The sequence below is a fragment of the Ascidia mentula genome, chromosome 4 (assembly GCF_947561715.1).
Source record: "Ascidia mentula chromosome 4, kaAscMent1.1, whole genome shotgun sequence".
In the NCBI taxonomy this organism is placed as follows: Eukaryota; Metazoa; Chordata; class Ascidiacea; order Phlebobranchia; family Ascidiidae; genus Ascidia; species Ascidia mentula.
The window spans coordinates 5,925,202-5,947,355 of record NC_138569.1 but is presented as its reverse complement, the minus strand read 5'-3'; the positions used below and the strand labels follow the sequence as shown (position 1 = coordinate 5,947,355).

Genomic DNA, 22,154 nt, shown 5'->3' with positions numbered 1-22,154 from the left:
GCAGAAGCAGGTTTAGCCATCAAAGAGACTCAATAACCGCTCAGGCCATCGAGACACTGTTAAATATCTCTGAGACCCTTAGAGTTATTTACAGTACCAACACATCAGCCAAGATAATGTAGTTTTGAAATGATGGCAAACGATTTGTCTGATGACAGCGCGATTGTTATGCATTAATTTGCTTTACACAAACTGTTTAGATCTCAAGTTTCGGACTTGATGGGTTACGGTTAGAAAACACTGTTTTGAACGAAGAAAACTCTCATATGGTTTTTGAACACCGCAATTCCTGGCTAAGAATTTATTTCTCGAAGCCGTGGTGCAAACGAAACGACTTTCGTGAAAGAAATATCGTGCAAAGTGTTTAATCAAAATCTTTGAGCTACGAGCATTACATTTCCATATTTGACCATCGGTTTTCGTTTCCACATAAGTGGCACGGCGCTTTCTAGGTAATTATTGCGTCACAATAGGTAAATGTCACGCTGTCTCGACGGGCATCAGCTTGTAAGGTCAGTAAATAAAGAAGAAAAGATTGGTTTCAAATATTTATGATGCGATTTACCAGCCGTGAAACATGCTTACGGTTGCTCATACGCATATGCCAGTGTGCGTAGGCAATTTCAAGTTGCACTAACATAACCTCTACATGCTGCTTCGATTAACAGCACGACCGGATACCCGAATCTTTACAAGTCTCTGACAACATAGACAGCCGCTGGCAGAAAAAGTACCAATTCGCGCAGTGAGTGCTAGCAGTTAGGTACTACAGGGCTGTATTTAGCCTGATACTATTACAGGTTTTACCAATGCCTACAGGGGCACATACTTGTACATTCTTTTGAAAGCATGTATAAAAGGCAGGTTATTTCTGTAAACATATTTGAAAAGAAAGCGTTTTTGATGAAGCTGTTGAACAGAGTGTGCTGCTTGTGTTTTGCGCAACTAGATTATCAGCGATGATATAAGTCATTGTGGTTGTATATTCATGTGCCTGAAGGTTTACAATTTTCTCAACTAAAGTTCTCTAACTTTACAGCAGGTTATATTTCTACATAACTTTTATACTTTCAGTAAATTTAGTGAAATAAATTGTTTTCAATGTGAAAAGAAGCATGAATGACTTGAACAAAAACATTTCTGGTGAATTTGTTTTGCCTGTCTACTGCTCACAGCTTGCTTATAATAGGTGTTTGAACACTCCACTTATTAACTGCCGCCATTGCAGGTAGGGAAACGCAAATCTTGTAATATTTTGAGATTGTTCCATGCAACTGAAAGCAATTGTAAATCAGGGCTTTTCAATCTATAGACTGCGACTCCACTAAATGTAATGTTTTGCTCGCGAACAAATCGACTTGAACCCCATTTTTTTACAAACGGTGGCATAGAAATTTCTTTTGTTACTGGGTTCGCAGAACAACGTGACTGGAAAGTCCTGAAATAGTTGTATGTCTGTGACAAATATCATTTTTTTTCCATTTTCAGCATTGCTTCCGCATTTTTCCTACTCTTCTTCTTGACAGTTCTGGCGTTTGCCGTGATTGTAGCGAACGCGTTGGTAATCGCCTCAGTTATCGGCACGAAGTCTGAGAGAAGGAGAAAAATGGATTATGTTAAATCGTCTCTGGCGCTTGGGGACATACTTGGTGGTACGTTTCCTTCCAAAAAAATTCGGTACACCTAATCCTCGATAATAATAAAAACAAATCATGTATTATATTGCAGGCTTGGATGCGCTCTTAGTGGGTGTAAGACTGGGCGGCTCTTATCTTCGATACACTGTAGTTGAGCTGGAGGTAATTGAAAGATTATCCCGAGGGACATTGGAATCGTCATTTGCTGGTGTATTGTTTTTCTTGAGCTACACACTTACTTCATATCACTTATTGTACATGAGCGTACAAAGACTGGTTGCTGTTCGATTTCCCTTTCGCTACCGAAACCTGCAACCAAAATCTGTAGTGGTTCATATGGTCGTGTTGTGGTGCTGGTCGATACTGTGGTCATGGTCTCCAGGTATGCCAATCAACATAGCCCCAATGGGTAGCAAATGACCCAAAGTTACAAATCGACGTAAATTATTATAATTTACTGCATGGACGCATATATAACTAGTCTGCTTTAGTGTTAGGTGTTTTTTTTATGTTTGCAAATGATAAACCACAGCATTTTAAACATAGAAATAATGATGAAATTCCTGTTGCTGCCAGGCATATTGCAATTAAAAATGTACTGATCTTCTGGCACAAAAGTACTGTATTTTTACGACGTTTCGTCTGTCATGCCGCGAGATTTCAGCAGGTGTAATGCAACAAGTGAATCACACTGATACAGGCACGAAAGAAAGGGAAAAAAAGGGGAAAGTTGACACCGCTTGTCAACTCACGTGCTAGAGTCAGACTCACCAAACATTGCAGAAGACACAACAATTACAACAAATTATTGTAAACTGCCGGAAACAAAACACATTGTTCTTTGTCATTGACGCAACCACAATTTTTGTGGATGTGCAGCGACTCAAGAAATAGCCGCTTGGCGTGGTCCAGCTTCATTTCCAGGACTTGGGCTCTATCGAAGTCGACTTCATGTCGCAATGTCACCGCATGCTTGGCCAACGCAGTCTTACTGGCATCTTTCGATGCACATCACGGCGATGCTCTTTCAGTTGAGTCTTGAAGGCCCTCCCGGTTTCGCGGATGTATACACCACTGCAATCCTTGCATGGTATCGAATAGACCACCCCCTTTGGTTCGAAAGTCTCCGTAGCAATGGGTCGTGAAATTAGATTGCCAAGCCTTGTATGAGGCTTCGTGTAAAGTTTACACGCCAAGCGGCTATTTCTTGAATCGCTGCACATCCATAAAAATAGTGGTTGCGTCAATGACAAAGTACAATGTGTTTTGTTTCAGACAGTGTACAAAAATTTGTTGTAATTGTTGTGTCTTCTGCAATGTTTGGTGCCTCTGACTCTAGCACGTGAGTTGACAAGCGGTGTCAACGTTCCTTTTTTTTCTTTCGGGCCCCTGCGTGTTTCAGTGTGATTCACTTGTTGCGTTACACCTGATAAAGTCTCGCCGCATGGCAGACGAAACGTAGTAAAAATACAGTAGGTTTATGCCAGAAGATCAGTACATTTTTAATAGAAATAATTTAATAATTTGTTGTAGAATTGGTGTTTGAAGATCTATCTTGTTTCCACAGTGTATTTGTACAACGGCACGTTTCAATTTTCGATGAATGTCGCAATATTTCGATACTTTCCTTCATTTTCTTCGCCACAACAGACGTCAGAATTTTTTGTAACGCACGTCATCCCAACAATATTTTTGTACTTCATTCCATACTTGTTCATGGTGAGATCAATTGCGACTTAAACCCGTATAGAAACTTTTAGATATCGTTTGCAGATGTTCATTACCCCAGCAGCTGCGCTGTTTGCTTGGAAAGGAAGGCAAAAGTCACATAGCATGCGAAGTTCGTCAGCATACTCACAGCATGATGCACGACAAAGCGAAATACATTTGATGAAAATTACGATTCTTATGCAAATAGGCTTTACGGCCGCCATTGGTGAGTTTGTCAAACGATCTGCACGGTGTTGTATTCCGGTTGGTTCCTGCCATCAAATGTATGAACATTTTTTAAAGGCATCTTGTGTTTTATTGTGCAGTACCCACAATGGTGGAATACTACTTTGCATACAGAGGTGTTATTTCCCCCACGGATCATCCAGTTGCATTTACAGTTTGCTACTTTCTGTTCGTGGCGACAGGGTTAGTCTGTTTGAAGAAAAAGTATTGTTTGAATTTTTACCGGGCATGAATATATTTTTTAACTTATATGGTGAACAATGTGACTGGCTTACAGAACTGTAGTAAAAAATCATTTATTATCTACATCAAAGGAATTTTGTTGCGCACATAGAGATAATAATAGCATTTTTGCACTAAGTCATTATTTTTTCAATGTGTTGTACAAACCAAAACATGAACCGCTCCTCTACAGCAATAGCAGTTTGTGTGAATTACATATTGTTCTTTTTCCAGGTTGCTGAACGTGTTTCTTTACAGCATGTACGACGATAAGTTTAAGGAGAGTATATCGAGGTACAGCACCACTTTGAGAGGCAGACTTACTCGAACTTTTCCACGGCCAAATCAGCAAGTAGAATAATATGTTTGCAAAGAGTCGAGTAACTTGTTGTCAGATTTGCTTGCAGGTTTTATGTAGAGGTTTAACAAAATGTCGCAATTGTTAAAAGAAAATTTTGCGACAATTAATGCAAATTTGTTTTCACACTTTTCTGACATTTAAACATTAGTGGACCTACTGATCAGCAAATAGTTAATACATATTTGCCATGTGTGCGTGCCATGACACATGTCACTGTCGTATCTGTCATGTCAAATGTCAACCCATGTCCTCAGCAATGTCGCTTCTTATCGAAAGCAACTTGTCGCAAACGAGATTGATACGCGGGCAATTTTGAACACGTTCGAACAATAAATTATGTATGCAGAGTGCACAAACCTGGACATGTAGTTATTGGGTAAGATATTACGTTACCACCAAAGTCATCGCGGTTATTAAAAAAGTAATGTTTTCTCAACGTTAGTAATTTTATATATTTGCTGCATGATTGTTTCAATATATTTTAAACGTTACAGAACCGATAAAAACTTTTTTCCTCGATTGCTCGTATTCTTGAAACATTAAAGTTGTATCTGACATTCTAAATGTTGTAAACACTGTTGGATATTGACCTTAAAAGACGTATCAATAACACTATGTAATACAAATGACATTTAATTCTCATATTTTATTTAAAACTGATGAGGTCAACCGAGTTTCCAATAAAATGATCAATTGTCAAGAGAAAAGCGATCATATTTTTAGTAGGATAATATTTTCCAACATCGGAACAAAAGGGAACATAAAATCAAGGTTACCGTTGGCCGGGAATTACAAATAAGCGCGTTGCAATTTCGATGCCGAATTTCAGAAACTTTCCTCGACTTTCGAGGACATTGTATGATGTGGATTAGATGCTAACCATTTTGGACAAAAATTCAAAATTTGCAGGTTTTTTTAATTTCACCATAGTATGGCAACCCTGGATATACGCCATATATGGCTAATACAATTCCGTTCTATTGGCATCTGACGTCAACACCTCTACCACGGACTGCTTATTATGAACTCTACAAAAATACAGATTATGAGATGTAGATAAACATTTCAAACTTAAAAAAAATTGTCAAGAGAAACAGTGACTATTAAAATGTTATCATCCTGTACTGAGTGACTGAGAGTTTAGCGCAGAACAAAGGTTCTATACAAGCGCAAACACTGACCTATTTACACACATGCATGTTACTTACCTTTGGCAAATAGCAGTCCCCAGCATTCGCTTTCATATATTTATACACTTCATTTAACGGTTTTGAAACAGGACTCCATTCATTATTTTCATCCACCATGGGCTCGTTTAATTCGCGTTTTTGTTGAGTTCGGAAAGCTCGAAATTCATTGAGATCGTTGTAAAACTTCTCCCGTCCGTATTCGTCCACCTTTCTCCAGAGGGTTTGATTGAAATGATCGTATAACAATATATCCTGTAATAAATTTTGTAGTTCAACATAGCGCATTTTAGAGTAAGCATATATATTGATACACACATAATCTGTTTTTCGGTTTTTAACAACACGTTTACCAAACTAATAGCAGAACACTAGGAATGCGTGTAGTAAATATTAGTTACAAAGTTTATTTCTGCAAACCATTCTACAACGAATTTATTTTTCATTAACGAAAAACATATTGTATCATCATATTTACTTACAATGTTGTTAATATTCTCAAATACTTGCTTATGGTGTTCGGAAGAGAATGAATAGTGACTGTTGTGCGAAGGTGCCTGTAATTTCATTAAGACATCTTCCCAATCCATGCATAGGAGGTTCTGGCACAAAAATGGATCAATTTTTTGTTCCATTTTTAAAAAAACATTAAAAATCAAACACCACAGGTTATTGGCATACCGAAACAATAATGTTGATTGGTCATTCCTTTTCCCCAGAATTTATATGCCGATTGGAACTGGGTCTCGGACAATAGAAATATATCTGTTAAACAAGGATTGTTTGACTTTGGTTAAAATATTATTTGACTTTCATTATTTTGTAGCGAAAGGAACGCCAATGCGGGTAATCGATCTGTTAATATAAACTTTGATGCTGGTCAATGGCATTAGTATCGTTTCTGGAAACCATGTGACAGGGTCTACAACAGTAAAATGTTATGTGAATCCTTGGGATCCACCACATCGTTGTTCAAGTAAGCAAATCGTGCTTCAATCTTCAATCAGAACTCGTACATTGCGTTGTAGTTTGGAACGTCTGAGCATGTGGTGTTGGCAAGAACGACGGTGCCATGTTAAATTTTCTTCATCATTCTGCACACTATGCCACGAACACCGTTTTGTAATGAGCGTTTTTTTAAGAGATGCCGCTGTTGTCCACGCGACCATGGATCGTAACATTTTGTTGAAGCCAATATAAGCGGTTTGTGATTCGTGAGCATACGACCTTCAAGGAACCACAGGAAATGAAGTACCGTCGAAAACAAACCCGCTAAGTCCTTATGAAATGCGCTACACTGCATTTCCGCTGGATGAGACTGCTTGCCACAAAATGCAAATTGTTTTGAATTGCTTCAGTAGAGCACCAAACAGCTGCTTGTGACGCATCTACTGTCAAAGCACCGGATCGAGAATACAATTGCCAACGAAAGTGCGGGCAATTCAAGTTTTTTTACGACACCCAACCCTAGCGTGCTTACAACAGTAGAAGATAACCCTTTTCCATAGTTTCACGCCATTTGCACGCGAATCATGTCACCTATTTATAAAGCGATAGCAACAAATAAGAAAGAAGCAGTGTGTCCTGATGACATACACCACGCGATCCGCCAAGCCAAACAAGCGCTTGCAGACGCTTTTAGCCACCCTTGGGCAATGGCTGACACTATAATAACCATATTCTTGCCACAACATCAGTTACACCTTTGCAGAATGACACATTTATCGGGACAGTTATGCAGACTAAAAATTTAAATTTTACATTGTAGCAATTCCCACTTCGTTTTGGGATCGAAACATTTTCTCATCTCCACTGGATCAAACCTCGTGTGTCGAAACGAGGCAATTGCGCTTTTGGGATACTTGAAATCACAACGGAATTTGCCAGGGTAGCCACCGACAAATGGGTAGGGTGCAACCTTAATTATTTTCTTCAAAATTACAGAACAAAGTTATTTAGGTTAGAACTACGTGTTTACCCAACCAACCTCCGTTCCATTGGTTGGCTTCTTCCAATACCTTTCCAGAATTACTTTCAATGTTGTGCTGGAAGTCTTGTGGGTTTTGACATATACCAGGTTGATTACAGGTTTACTGCATTTGTTGCTTTTCTGCATGTCCTCACTCTTGGTTTGCATTGTCTCCACCAAACATGGAATTGCTTTTGAGCATTGCTTCAAATTTTAAATGCTTAAGCAGCTTAAGTGTTCTGATTGAAAACATCATTAAACTAACATGTGTTGGAAGCTAACCGAATTGAATCCCACTGGTCCAAACCGTCTATGTCGACTGGTAGCACGTCACACTCGACTGATTTTAAAATTGTGGGCAGCCAATCAGTGACGTGCATCATTTTTTCCCTGACGTAAGGTGTCAACGACTTATGGTAGACGAGAGTCGGGCCCCTAATGCCTCCTGATTTTGTTGTAAAGTAGCACATGCGCAGTGTCGTCACTTCCGCTTGATTCAAGTTAAACAAGCGTTGGGCACATTTTAAAATAGACTGATTTACGGTGCTAACACATCCCAGCCACGACAATGTAGTTTTGAAATGATGGCAAATGATTTGTCAGATGACAGTGCGATTGTTATGCATTAATTGGCTTTGCACAAACTGTTTAGATCTCAAGTTTTGGACTTAATGGGTTACGGTTAGCGAACACTGTTTTGAACGAAGAAAACTCTCATATGGTTTTTGAACACCGGAATTCCTGGCTAAGAATTTATTTCCCGAAGCCGTGGTGCAAACGAAACGACTTTCGTGAAAGAAATATCGTGCAAAGTGTTTTATCAAAATCTTTGAGCTACGAGCATTACATTTCCATATTTGACCATCGGTTTTCGTTTCCACATAAGTGGCACGGCGCTTTCTAGGTAATTATTACGTCACAATAGGTAAATGTCACGCTGTCTCGATGGGCATCAGCTTGTAAGATCAGTAAATAAAGAAGAAAAGATTGGTTTCAAATATTTATGATGCGATTTACCAGCCGTGAAACATGCTTACGGTTGCTCATACGCATATGCCAGTGTGCGTAGGCAATTTCAAGTTGCACTAACATAACCTCTACATGCTTCTATGATTAACAGCACGACCGGATACCCGAATCTTCACAAGCCTCAGACAACCTAGACTGCCGCTGGCAGAAAAAGTACCAATTCGCGCAATGTGTGCTAGCAGTTTAGGTACTACAATGCCTAGAGGGGCACATACTTGTTGTACATTCTTTTGAAAGCATGTATAAAAGGCAGGTTATTTCTGTAAACATATTTGGAAAGAAAGCGTTTTTGATGCAGCTATTGAACAGTGTGCTGCTTGTGTTTTGCGCAACTAGATTATCAGCGATGATATAAGTCATTGTGGTTGTATATTCATGTGCCTGAAGGTTTCAATTTTCTCAACTAAAGTTCGCTAACTTTACAGCAGGTTATATTTCTACATAACTTTTATACTTTCAGTAATTTTAGTGAAATAAATTGTTTTCAATGTGAAAAGAAGCATGAATGACTTGAACAAAAACATTTCTGGTGAATTTGTTTTGCCTGTCTACTGCTCACAGCTTGCTTATAATAGGTGTTTGAACACTCCACTTATTAACTGCCGCCATTGCAGGTAGGGAAACGCAAATCTTGTAATATTTTGAGATTGTTCCATGCAACCGAAAGCAATTGTAAATCAGGGCTTTTCAATCTATAGACTGCGACTCCACTAAATGTAATGTTTTGCTCGCGAACAAATCGACTTGAACCCCATTTTTTTACAAACGGTGGCATAGAAATTTCTTTTGTTACTGGGTTCGCAGAACAACGTGACTGGAAAGTCCTGAAATAGTTGTATGTCTGTGACAAATATCATTTTTTTTCCATTTTCAGCATTGCTTCCGCATTTTTCCTACTCTTCTTCTTGACAGTTCTGGCGATTGCTGTGATTGTAGCGAACGCGTTGGTAATCGCTTCAGTTATCAGCACGAAGTCTGAGAGAAGGAGAAAAATGGATTATGTAAAATCGTCTCTGGCGCTTGCGGACATACTTGGTGGTACGTTTCCTTCGAAAAAAATTCGGTACACCTAATCCTCGATAATAATAAAAACAAATCATGCAGGCTTGGATGCGCTCTTAGTGGGTGTAAGACTGGGCGGCTCTTATCTTCGATACACTGTAGTTGAGTTGGAGGTAATTGAAAGGTCATCCCGAGGGACATTGGAATCGTCATTTGCCGGTGTATTGTTTTTCTTACACACTTACTTCATATCACTTATTGTACATGAGCGTACAAAGACTGGTTGCTGTTCGATTTCCCTTTCGCTACCGAAACCTGCAACCAAAATCTGTAGTGGTTCATATGGTTGTGTTGTGGTGCTGGTCGATACTGTGGTCATGGTCTCCAGGTATGCCTAGCAACATAGCCCCAATGGGTAGCAAATGACCCGAAGTTGCAAATCGACATAAATAATTATAATTTACTGTATGGACGCACATATAACTATAGTCTGCTTTATGTAGGTGTTTTTCTAATGTATGCAAATGATAAACCACAACATTTTAAAAATATAAATAATTTAATAATTTGTTGTAGAATTGGTGTTTGAACATCTGTCTTGTTTGTTTCCACAGTGTATTTGTACGACGGCACGTTTCAATTTTCGATGAATGTCGCAATATTTCGATATTTTCCTTCATTTTCTTCGCCACAACAGACGTCAGATTTTTTTGTAACGCACATCATCCCAACACTATTTTTGTACTTCATTCCATACTTGTTCATGGTGAGATCAATTGCGACTTAAACCCGTTTATAAACTTTTAGATATCGTTTGCAGATGTTCATTACCCCAGCAGCTGCGCTGTTTGCTTGGAAAGGAAGGCAAAAGTCATATAGCATGCGAAGTTCGTCAGCATACTCCCAGCATGATGCACGACAAAGCGAAATACATTTGATGAAAATCACAATTCTTATCCAAATAGGCTTTACTGTTGCCATTGGTGAGTTTGTCAATAATGACGATCTGGTGCACGGTGTTGTATTCCGGTTGGTTCCTGCCATCAAATGTATAAACATTATTTAATCGCATCTTGTGTTTTATTGTGCAGTACCCACAACAGTGGAATACTACTTTGCATACAGAGGTGTTATTTCCGCCACGGATCATCCAGTTGCATTTACAGTTTGCTACTTTTTGTTCGTGGCGACAGGGTTAGTCTGTTTGAAGAAAATGTATCGTTTGAATTTTTACCGGAGATGAATATATTTATTAACTTATATGGTAAACAATGTGACTGGCTTACAGAAGTGTAGTAAAAATTTATTTACTGTGTACTTTTGTTGCGCACCAAGAGATAATAATAGCATTTTTATACAAAAGTCATTATATTAGAAATGTACTGTACGACGCAAAACATAAACAGAACGCCATTTGGCAGACAAGATCGTCGTATAGGCAACAAAGGAGCATTGTAGGACCTAATGGGTTCAAACAGGGGCCCTGTATGCCTCTCACATAAACTTAATACATTTTCGTTCCTCTACAGGAATAGCAGTTTGTGTAAATGACATATTGTTTCTTTTCCAGGTTGCTGAACGTGTTTCTTTACAGTATGTACGACGATAAGTTTAAGGAGAGTATATCGAGCTACAACACCACTTTGAGAGGCAGACTTACTCGAACCGTTCCACGGCCAAATCAGCAACACGAGGCGCAAGTAGAATAATATGTTTGCAAAGAGTCGAGTAACTTGTTGTCAGATTTGCTTGCAGGTTTCATGTAGAGGTTTAACAAAATGTCGCGGTTGTTAAAAGAAAATTTTGCGACAATTTAGGCAAATTTGTTTTTACACTTTTCTGACATTCAACCATAAGTGGACCTACTGATCAATAAGTAGTCAATACATATTTGGCATGTGTGTGTCCCATGACACATGTCACTGTCGTATCTGTCACGTCATATGTCAACCCATCCTCAGCAATGTCCTTTCTTATCGAAAGCAGCTTGTCGCAAACGAGATTGTTACGGGCAATTATAAACACGTTCGAACAATAAATTATGTATGCAGAGTGCACAAACCTGGTCATGCAGGTATTGGTAGGGTAAGATATTACGTTACCACCAAAGTCATCGCGGTTTTAAAAAAATGAATGTTTTCTCAACGTTGTAAATTTTATGATTGTTTTAATATTTTCGAACCGTTTCACAACCGACAAAACCCCTTTTTCCTCTATTACTCGTATTCTTGCAACATTAAAGTAATATATGGCATTCTAAATGTTGTAAAAAACTGTTGGATATTGACCTTTAAAGACTTAATAATAACATTAAGTAATACAAATGACATTTCATTCTCATATTTTATTTAAAACAGATGAGGTCAACCGAGTTTCCAATAAAATGATCAATTTTAAAGAGAAAAGCGATGATATTTTCAGTAAGATAATATGTTTCAAAAGCGGAACAAAAGGAAACACAAAATAAAGGTTACTATTGGCCAGGAGTTAAAAGTAAGCACGCTGCATTTTCGATGCCGAATTTCAGAAACTTTGCTCGATTTTGGAGCACATTGCATGATGTGGATTAGATGCTAACCGCTTTTTTTTGGGAGGGATAACTTCTGTAAATTTGACTTTAAATAACATTTTCAAATCAAAAAATAAGCACGCAATTCCGAAATTAGCAGGTTTCATAGGTATAAGCATGGCATGGTAACCCTGGATATACGCCATATATGGCTAATACATTTCCGTTCTATTGGCATCTGACGTCAACACCTCTACCACGGACTGCTTATTATGGACTCTACAAAAATACAGATTATCAGCTGTAGATAAACATTTCAAACTTGAATTAAATTGTCGAGAGAAACAGTGACTATCAAAATGTTATCATGTTGGACGCCCACTGACTGCGGTTTTGCGCTATTTATTAAACGATTTTCACACATTTAAATGTTACTTACCTTTGGCAAATAGCAGTCTCCAGCATTCGCTTTCATATATTGAAGCAGTTCATTTACCCGCTTACGATCCGGACCCCATTCATTATTTTCATCCACCAAGGGCTCGATTATTTCGCGTTTTTGTTTTCTTTGAAAAGCTCGAAATTCATTGAGATCGTTGTAAAACTTCTCCCGTCCGTATTCGTCCACCTTTCTCCAGAGGGTTTGATTGAAATGATCGTATAACAATATATCCTGCAATACACATGTTTAGTTATTTTTAACCTTTTTTGATTTTTAACTATTTAGTGGTACAACACAGCGCATTTTAAAGTATATGTTTGAAGCATCACTATTTTTTTTGCTTTCTATGCGACCTTTGAATACGGTTCCGAGATAACAAATAACTGAAACATTAGGTATGCGTGAAGTAAACACAGGCAACAAAGTGTATTTCTACCAACTGTTCTGTAACAAACTGCATTTTCAAGGAACTTAAATCATATTTCTATGAGCTTCAAGATGGCCACTGTTTCCACATATAAGGTCTAATCAAAACATATGGAATCCTCCTGTTTATACTTACAATGTTGTTAATATTCTCAAATACTTGCTTATGGTGTTCGGAAGAGAATGAATAGTGACTGTTGTGCGAAGGTGTCTGTAATTTCATTAAGACATCTTCCCAATCCATGCATAGTAGGTTCTGGCACAAAAGTGGATCGATTTCGTTTTGCATTGTAAATAAGTCAAACACCACAAAAATCTTGATTGAAAACTCTTGGCATAATTAAAAGATGATTTTTACGTGCAGAGAATAACTTCGTACCTCCAAAATTAGAAATACATCAGCATTTTACCTTGAGCAAAACTAGAGATTCTTCCCTGTATTCCATGACAAAGACTAAATCCATATTTCGGTCAATTTCATGGATTTGCTTTATAATTTCAGTTTTGTTAGTCAACATTGGGTCCATGCCGAGGTCGTGGGCCTGGTGATTTCTAAATCTAAACGAAAGTAGTTTGTGTATTGGGTACTAAGGCTTTCCTTTATAATTTAAAAAAAATTATTTCATAATTGTTGTTCAAAATGAAGAATTTAAAATGTTTTTTATTGCGGAATGCACTTTATCGGCAATATGTATGGTTTTAGATGAAACAAGTATGCTTTACTGTTAACTATTGATTTAGCACTTTACTTTCAAGTGAAAGGTCATTATTCCAAATTACTTCATTCACCTGAAATACCACGGTACTTTGTCGTTTAATAGTTCAGCGCATTTCAAAATAAATTGATTGACATCCATTTTCTGACCATTAGCCACATAAGTTATTGGCATTCCGAAACAATCAGATTTTTTGATCATTCTTTTCCCCCAGAATTTATATGCTGATTGGAACTGGGCCCACGGCTCTCGGACAATAGAAATATATCTGTTAAACAAGGATTATTTGACTTTGATTAAAATATTATTCGACTTTTATTAATTATATAGGAAGGATTGCCAATACGGGTAATCCAACTGTTAACATAAACTCTGGTGCAGGTCAATGCCGTTGGCACGAGTCTGGTTTCTGGCAACCATGTGACAGGGTCTACAACAGTAAAATATTAAGTGAAACTTTTTGTTCCACCATATCGTCGTTCATGTGATCGAATCGTTCTTGAACAGAAGGGTATTGTCTTCGATCTAAGCTCGTATATGGCGTTGTACTTTGAAACGTCTGAGCACGTAGTGTTGGCAAGAACGACGCTGCTATGCTAAATTTTCTACATCTGTCTCTATACCATGCCACGTACACAGTTTTGTAATGAGCGTTTTCCTTCTGACCGATGGATGAGAAATGTCATGTAATGCATGAAAAATGCGCCATGCTGTTTTTAGCACTAAAGGTCGCGAAAGTCCATAGAGATATCGATAAGTTTTACGCGTCCATTCTTTCAAAATTAGGCACTTTAACGCTGAGATTGGTTATTGACGTTTTGTAATCTGCTATTCCTTGCCTATTTAATCGTTGTGCTGCAGTGAAAACTTTGCATTAAACAACATCGCAACAGGTTGAACCTCAGCTACAAAAGCGCGCCAGCGACATGATTCTGCTTGCCTGACACATGCCCCATATCTGTGGTAAATACTAATACATAAGGGAGATTGCGCTGTCAACGACACGACCACGGATCGGAACATTTTGTTGAAGCGAATTTGGGCGGTTTGTGATGTATGAACGTACGGCCTTCAAGGAAACACAGGTAATGACGTACCGTCGAAAACAAAGCCGACAAGTCCTTATGAAGTACGCTACACTACATTTCCGCTGGATGAAGCTGCTTGCTACAAAATGCCAATGGTTTACATTCGCCTTTAATAAATTGCTCCAGTACAGTCTCAATCAGCTGTTTGCGACATATCTACTGTCAGAGCACCGGATTGATGATACATTTGCCAACAGAAATGCAGGCAATTCAAGCATTTTTACGACACCCAACCCTAGCGTGCTTACAACAGTACAATAAGATGATAACACTTTTCCGTAGTTCCACGCTATTTGCACACGAATCATGTCACCTATTTACAAAGCGATAACAACAATAAGAAAGAAGCAGTGTGTTCTGATGACATACACCACGCGATCCTCCAAGCCAATCAACCGCTTGCAGACCCTTTTTGCTACCCTCGGGCAATGGCTAGCGCTATAATAGCCATATTGTTATAACAACATCGCACTATAACTATGTAATAACCGTATTTTTACCTCAACATCAACCATACCGTTGCAGTTTAACACATTTAACGGGAAAATTTTGCTGACCAAATTTTTGAATTTAACATTTTAGCAAGTCCCACCTCGTTTTGGGATCGAAACATTTTCTCATCTCCACTGGGTCAAACCTCGTGTGTCGAAACGAGGCAATTGCGTTTTTGGGATACTTGAAATCACACCGGAATTTTCCAGGGTAACCACCGACAAATGGCCAGCGCGCAACTTTGGTTATCTTCTGCAGAATTAAAGAAAAAAGTTATTTAGGTTGCAACTACGTCTTTATCCAACCAACCTCCGTTCCATTGGTTTGTTTGTTCCAATAATTTTCCAGCAGTTTTTTCATTGTTTGTGCTGGAAGTCTCTATACCAGGTTGGTTACAGGTTTACTGCATTTGTTGCTTTCCTGCATGTCCTCACTCTTAGCTTGCCTTATTTCTGCAGCATCCTTGCGTGGTGCTGGTGCCGGATGGTCTGACATCCACTAAAATTTCGAAAATTTTGTTAATCTTGGCAAAGCAGAACAATTTTATTTAGCGTTTATGACCTTACGACATATTTCAATAAAATATAAGAGACCAACCTGTTGGATATTTGGAAAACGAGATAACGTCAAGTATGTCGTTGTTCCTGTGATGAGGACAATCGTTAAGGCAAGCCTGCAGTTCGATTTAGTCACTTGCATTTCGACTGTAACAAATAACAGGTAGAATATGAAGATACTGTTAGTATCTAACTTTCAGGCTGATATTCGCATGAAGTAAGCTTACTAGTTGTTGACAAATATTTGCAACTTGCCTCAAGAATTCTTTTCTGCTACGCAGTTGTAGACTAAAGGCCATATACTGTGTCTCTGCAAATTGCAAAGCAATTTAACGCAGGATGTGATCACTGCGCGTCGTATTTTTCTATAGTTTGACTTGATTGTCTGTTGTGATGCAACCTGTCAGATATTTGCGCCTGGTATAAAGTGGTACAGACGTACAGGACTGGCGCGCTCATTAGGCAAACAAGACACCGACTTAAAGGGCAACGATGCACTCACCCCAGGAGGTGCATAAATTGTATTTTTGTTGACTGTTTATACCTAACTGTTATCAACTGCAAGCGCTGCACAAATAGCGATACATAACGAAATATTGTCACAGCTAAAGATAATGGTATTGCAACAATAGGCGAACGTTTGATAATATAAGCAATGAAGCAACCAACATGCCAATCCCGCACAAGGGGTGTGATAACATTTATCGGCTATGGGATCTTTCGCCAAATGAAAATGCCTGGCAAGTTCCGAAAGTCAAAGAAAATTCATAATAAACATGACCAAATTTACTGCAACTTGTGTTGACAAAGTTTTTGTTCAACTGTAACGCTGTGCAGCTTTGCAGCGCTATCCTATGAAGTGACCAATTCTTATGTTGGAAATACTCATTGCGACACTGCCCAAGACTTATGGCGCACAACAGGCGAACTGTTTATCGGATTTCCTTCTATTTAATCATACAACATGATATACCTTTATTTTGATTTAGCGTTTCTGCTGAAGGGATTATGGTGATGGAAGTGCGTAATATATTGGAGGTTATATTTTTTCTGTTTTCTTGGCTTTGGTTCTTCATAAGGCAAGAAAAATATATAGTTTTGACAAATGCAACAAAAGGCGCCAAAATAAGAGACACTCACCTTTCATGAAGTATTATCTCATCTCCACTGGATCATAGCTCGTGTGTCGAAACGAGGAAATTGCGTTTTGTAGATACTTGAAAACACAACAGATCTTGCCAAGGTAACCACCGACGAACGGCGAAAGCACAATTTTAATTGCCTTCTTCAAAAACGAGATTTTGTTTACAATTGATGACATCATTGTACAACCTTACTTAATTTTATTTATCTGTTTTCTCCAAAACTTTTCCGGCAACATCCTTAGCCCTGTGCTGGCAGTCTTGTGATTCTAGAAATACAACACTTTGTAATATTTCATGCAATGGCATGATTGGCAGGATCCTCTCCCCCTGCCGCAGGTCCCTGCTTGGCGATCACAGGAAAAAGTGGCTGATCCAAGCTAGGCTGCAATGCCTGGGCTGCCAAACCTGCAAACCTACCACACTTTGGTTATGAGTTTGTGGCATTTTTTGGCTTGTCGCATGTTCTTATTTTCAGCTTGCCATATCACTTAGTATACGAGTTGCGATGGCTTATGTGGTCTCCATTCTATCTCAATATAGTTGGGAGATCAAAATGTATGGGTATACTTCGTATTGCGATCCGCAAATTCAACAAAATGTATTGGCTACTGCAAGTTTTCGTTTGTAATTTTTGCGCATATTTTCATTAAATATCAATTTACATAATCCATTCAAACATAATCGCAAAGCTTAAACTGCGGCTCAAAATGTGCTGGTGAAGTTTACGTCATGTATTATTACTCACCAGATCATGTCAACGTTTCCGTATGTTTTAGGTCATACAGTTATTGGTAGAGTAAGATATTACGTTACCACCAAAGTCATGTATAAAAGGTAAATGTCATAGCGGTATACAAAAAAGTAATGTTTTCTCAACGTCTGTACATTTTGTACTTTTGTTGATTGTTTTAATATTTTCGAACCGTTTCACAACCGACAAAGCTTTTTATCCTTTATAACTCGTTTTCTTGCAACATTACAGTAGTATACTGCTATTTTTGTTGCCAGGCATACTAATTAATCGGAATTGCTCTTCTGGCACTTAGTTTTGAAGTGTTTATTGGAGACGCTCCACATCCACAAAAACGACCATTGCACAAACACTAAGGAGCAATGCGTATATTTTCCAGCTGTATACAACAACTTGTTGTAAATGTTACGCCCCGCTGCACACCTGGTTCACGTGACGATGCAAGCGGTGCCAGTGTTATCTATGCCTTTTTCCTTGTGTTTTTCTTGCGTTTTTCCTGCGTTTTTAGTGTGTGCGTGATGCTTCACTGTTGACATAACCCTGAAGAAGTCTCGCCGGATGGCAGACGAAACGTTGGTTTCCAATAAACACTTTAGAAACTAAGTGCCAGAAGAGCAATTCCGATTAATTACAGTAGTATATGGCATTCTAAATGTTGTAAACACTGTTGGACCTTGACCATAAAAAGGACGTATCAATAACACTATGCAATACAAATGACATTTTATTCTCATGTTTTATTTAAAATCGATGAGGTCAACCGTGTTTTTATTGAAATAAAAACAAAATAAAAAGAAATTTTAAAGAAGAAAAGCGTTGATATTTTTAGCAAGATAATATGATCCAACATCAAAAAACAGAAGGAAACATAAAATCAAGGTTGGCCAGGAGTAAAAAGTAAGCACGCTACATTTTTGATGCCGAAATTGGCATTATTTCAAAAACTTTGCTCCATTTGGAAGGTTGTGGATTAGATGCTGACCGTTTTTTGGGGGTAATAACTTCTATAAATCTGTCGTCCCAAAACGCAATATCACTAATAATCCGTATTGAACGAAAAACTAAGCACGCAATTCCAAAATTTGCAGGTTTCATAGACATAAGTATGGCATGGTAACCCTGGATATACGCCATATATGGTTTATACAATTCCGTTCTTTTGGCATCTGACGCCAACACCTCTACCACGGACTGCTTATTATGGACTCTACACAAAAAAAGGTAGATAAACATTTCAAACTTGAATTAAATTGTCGAGAGAAACAGTGACTACCAAAATGTTATCATGTTGGACGTTCACTGACTGCGGTTTTGCGCTGAACAAGTTTCCATGCAAGTGCAAATATTGAACGATTTTCACACATTTAAATGTTACTTACCTTTGGCAAATAGCAGTCTCCAGCATTCGCTTTCATATATTGAAGCAGTTCATTTACCCGCTTACGATCCGGACCCCATTCATTATTTTCATCCATTTTTTTTTCATCGATTATTTCTCGCTTTTGTTTTCTTTGAAAAGCTCGAAATTCATTGAGATCGTTGTAAAACTTCTCCCGTCCGTATTCGTCCACCTTTCTCCAGAGGGTTTGATTGAAATGATCGTATAACAATATATCCTGCAATACACATGTTTAGTTATTTTTAACCTTTTTTTGATTTTTAACTATTTAGTGGTACAACACAGCGCATTTTAAAGTATATGTTTGAAGCATCACTATTTTTTGTGCTTTCTATGCGACCTTTGAATACGGTTACGAGATAACAAATAACTGAAACATTAGGTATGCGTGAAGTAAACACAGGCAACAAAGTGTATTTCTACCAACTGTTCTGTAACAAACTGCATTTTCAAGGAACTTAAATCATATTTCTATGAGCTTCAAGATGGCCACTGTTTCCACATATAAGGTCTAATCAAAACATATAGAATCCTCCTGTTTACTTACAATGTTGTTAATATTCTCAAAAACTTGCTTATGGTGTTCGGAAGAGAATGAATAGTGACTGTTGTGTGAAGGTGTTCGTAATTTCATTAAGACATCTTTCCAATCCATGCATAGTAGGTTCTGGCAAAAGTGGATCGATTTCGTTTTGCATTGTAAATAAGTCAAACACCAAAAAAATCTTGATTGAAAACTCTTGGCATAATTAAAAGATGATTTTTACGTGCATAGAATAACTTCGTACCTCCAAAATTAGAAATACATCAGCATTTTACCTTGAGCAAAACTAGAGATTCTTCCCTGTATTCCATGACAAAGACTAAATCCATATTTCGGTCAATTTCATGGATTTGCTTTATAATTTCAGTTTTGTTAGTCAACATTGGGTCCATGCCGAGGTCGTGGGCCTGGGGATTTTTAAATCTACACGAAAGTAAGTGAAAAGTCATTATTCCAAATTACTTCATTCACCTGAAATACCATGGTACTTTGTCGTTTAATAGTTCAGCACATTTCAAAATAAACTGATTAACATCCATTTTCTGACCATTAGCCACATAAGTTATTGGCATTCCGAAACAGAAAATTTGTTTGGTCATTCTTTTCCCCCAGAATTTATATGCTGATTGGAACTGGGCCCACGGCTCTCGGACAATAGAAATATATCTGTTAAACAAGGATTATTTGACTTTGATTAAAATATTATTCGACTTTTATTAATTATATAGGAAGGATTGCCAATACGGGTAATCCAACTGTTAACATAAACTCTGGTGCAGGTCAATGCCGTTGGCACGAGTCTGGTTTCTGGCAACCATGTGACAGGGTCTACAACAGTAAAATATTAAGTGAAATTTTTTGTTCCACCATATCGTCGTTCATGTGAGCGAATCGTTCTTGAACAGAAGGGTATAGTCTTCGATATAAGCTCGTATATGGCGTTGTACTTTGAAACATCTGAGCACGTAGTGTTGGCAAGAACGACGCTGCTATGCTAAATTTTCTACATCTGTCTCTACACCATGCCACGTACACAGTTTTGTAATGAGCGTTTTCCTTCTGACCGATGGATGAGAAATGTCATGTAATGCATGAAAAATGCGCCATGCTTCTTTTTAGCACTAAAGGTCGCGAAAGTCCATAGAGATATCGATAAGTATTACGCGTCCATTCTTTCAAAATTAGGCACTTTAACGCTGAGATTGGTTATTGACGTTTTGTAATCTGCTATTCCTTGCCTATTTAATCGTTGTGCTGCAGTGAAAACTTTGCATTAAACAACATCGCAACAGGTTGAACCTCAGCTACAAAAGCGCGCCAGCGACATGATTCTGCTTGCCTGCCACATGCCCCATATCTGTGGTAAATACTAATACATAAAGGAGATTGCGCTGTCAACGACTCGACCACGGATCGGAACATTTTGTTGAAACGAATATGGGCGGTTTGTGATGTATGAACGTACGGCCTTCAAGGAAACACAGGTAATGACGTACCGTCGAAAACAAAGCCGACAAGTCCTTATGAAGTACGCTGCACTACATTTCCGCTGGATGAAGCTGCTTGCTACAAAATGCCAATGGTTTTCATTCGCCTTTAATAAATTGCTCCAGTACAGTCTCAATCAGCTGTTTGCGACATATCTACTGTCAGAGCACCGGATTGATGATACATTTGCCAACAGAAATGCAGGCAATTCAAGCATTTTTACGACACCCAACCCTAGCGTGCTTACAACAGTCCAATAAGATGATAACCCTTTTCCGTAGTTCCACGCTATTTGCACACGAATCATGTCACCTATTTACAATGCGATAACAACAAATAAGAAAGAAGCAGTGTGTTCTGATGACATACACCACGCGATCCTCCAAGCCAATCAAGCGCTTGCAGACCCTTTTAGTTACCCTCGGGCAATGGCTAGCGCTATAATAGCCATATTATTATAACAACATCGCACTATAACTATGTAATAACCGTATTTTTACCTCAACATCAACCATACCGTTGCAGTTTAACACATTTAACGGGAAAATTTTGCTGACCAAATTTTTGAATTTAACATTTGAGCAAGTCCCACCTCGTTTTGGGATCGAAACATTTTCTCATCTCCACTGGGTCAAACCTCGTGTGTCGAAACGAGGCAATTGCGTTTTTGGGATACTTGAAATCACACCGGAATTTTCCAGGGTAACCACCGACAAATGGCCAGCGGCCAACTTTGGTCATCTTCTGCAGAATTAAAGAACAAAGTTATTTAGGTTGCAACTACGTCTTTATCCAACCAACCTCCGTTCCATTGGTTTGTTTGTTCCAATACTTTTCCAGCAGTTTTTTCATTGTTGAGCTGGAAGTCTTGTGGGTTTTGACATATACCAGGTTGGTTACAGGTTTACTGCATTTGTTGCTTTCCTGCATGTCCTCACTCTTAGCTTGCCTTATTTCTGCAGCATCCTTGCGTGGTGCCGGTGCCGGATGGTCTGGCATCCACTAAAATTTCGAAAATTTTGTTAATCTTGGCAAAGCAGAACAATTTTATTTAGCGTTTATGACCTACGACATATTTCAATAAAATATAAGAGATCAACCTGTTGTGTATTTGGAAAACGAGATAACGTCAAGTAGGTCGTTGTTCCTGTGATGAGGACAATCGTTAAGGCAAGCCTGTAGTTCGATTTAGTCACTTGCATTTCGACTGTAACGAATAACAGGTAGAATATGA

The 22,154-nt window shown here is 38.4% G+C and overlaps 1 protein-coding gene across 1 annotated transcript; it reads right to left on the bottom strand.

Annotated features, from left to right (window-relative positions):
• Positions 1 to 12,142: 12,142 nt before the first annotated feature.
• Positions 12,143 to 16,740, bottom strand: LOC145897878 (galactosylceramide sulfotransferase-like). The gene is made up of 9 exons (XM_082986332.1): positions 16,734 to 16,740; positions 15,634 to 15,740; positions 15,421 to 15,534; positions 15,137 to 15,288; positions 13,530 to 13,724; positions 13,151 to 13,298; positions 12,877 to 12,996; positions 12,312 to 12,545; positions 12,143 to 12,151 (listed from the first exon to the last, which is right to left on the bottom strand). Exons 1-9 carry the CDS (start codon positions 16,738 to 16,740, stop codon positions 12,143 to 12,145), a joined length of 1,086 nt encoding a protein of 361 aa, XP_082842458.1.
• Between the last annotated feature and the right edge of the window lie 5,414 nt (positions 16,741 to 22,154).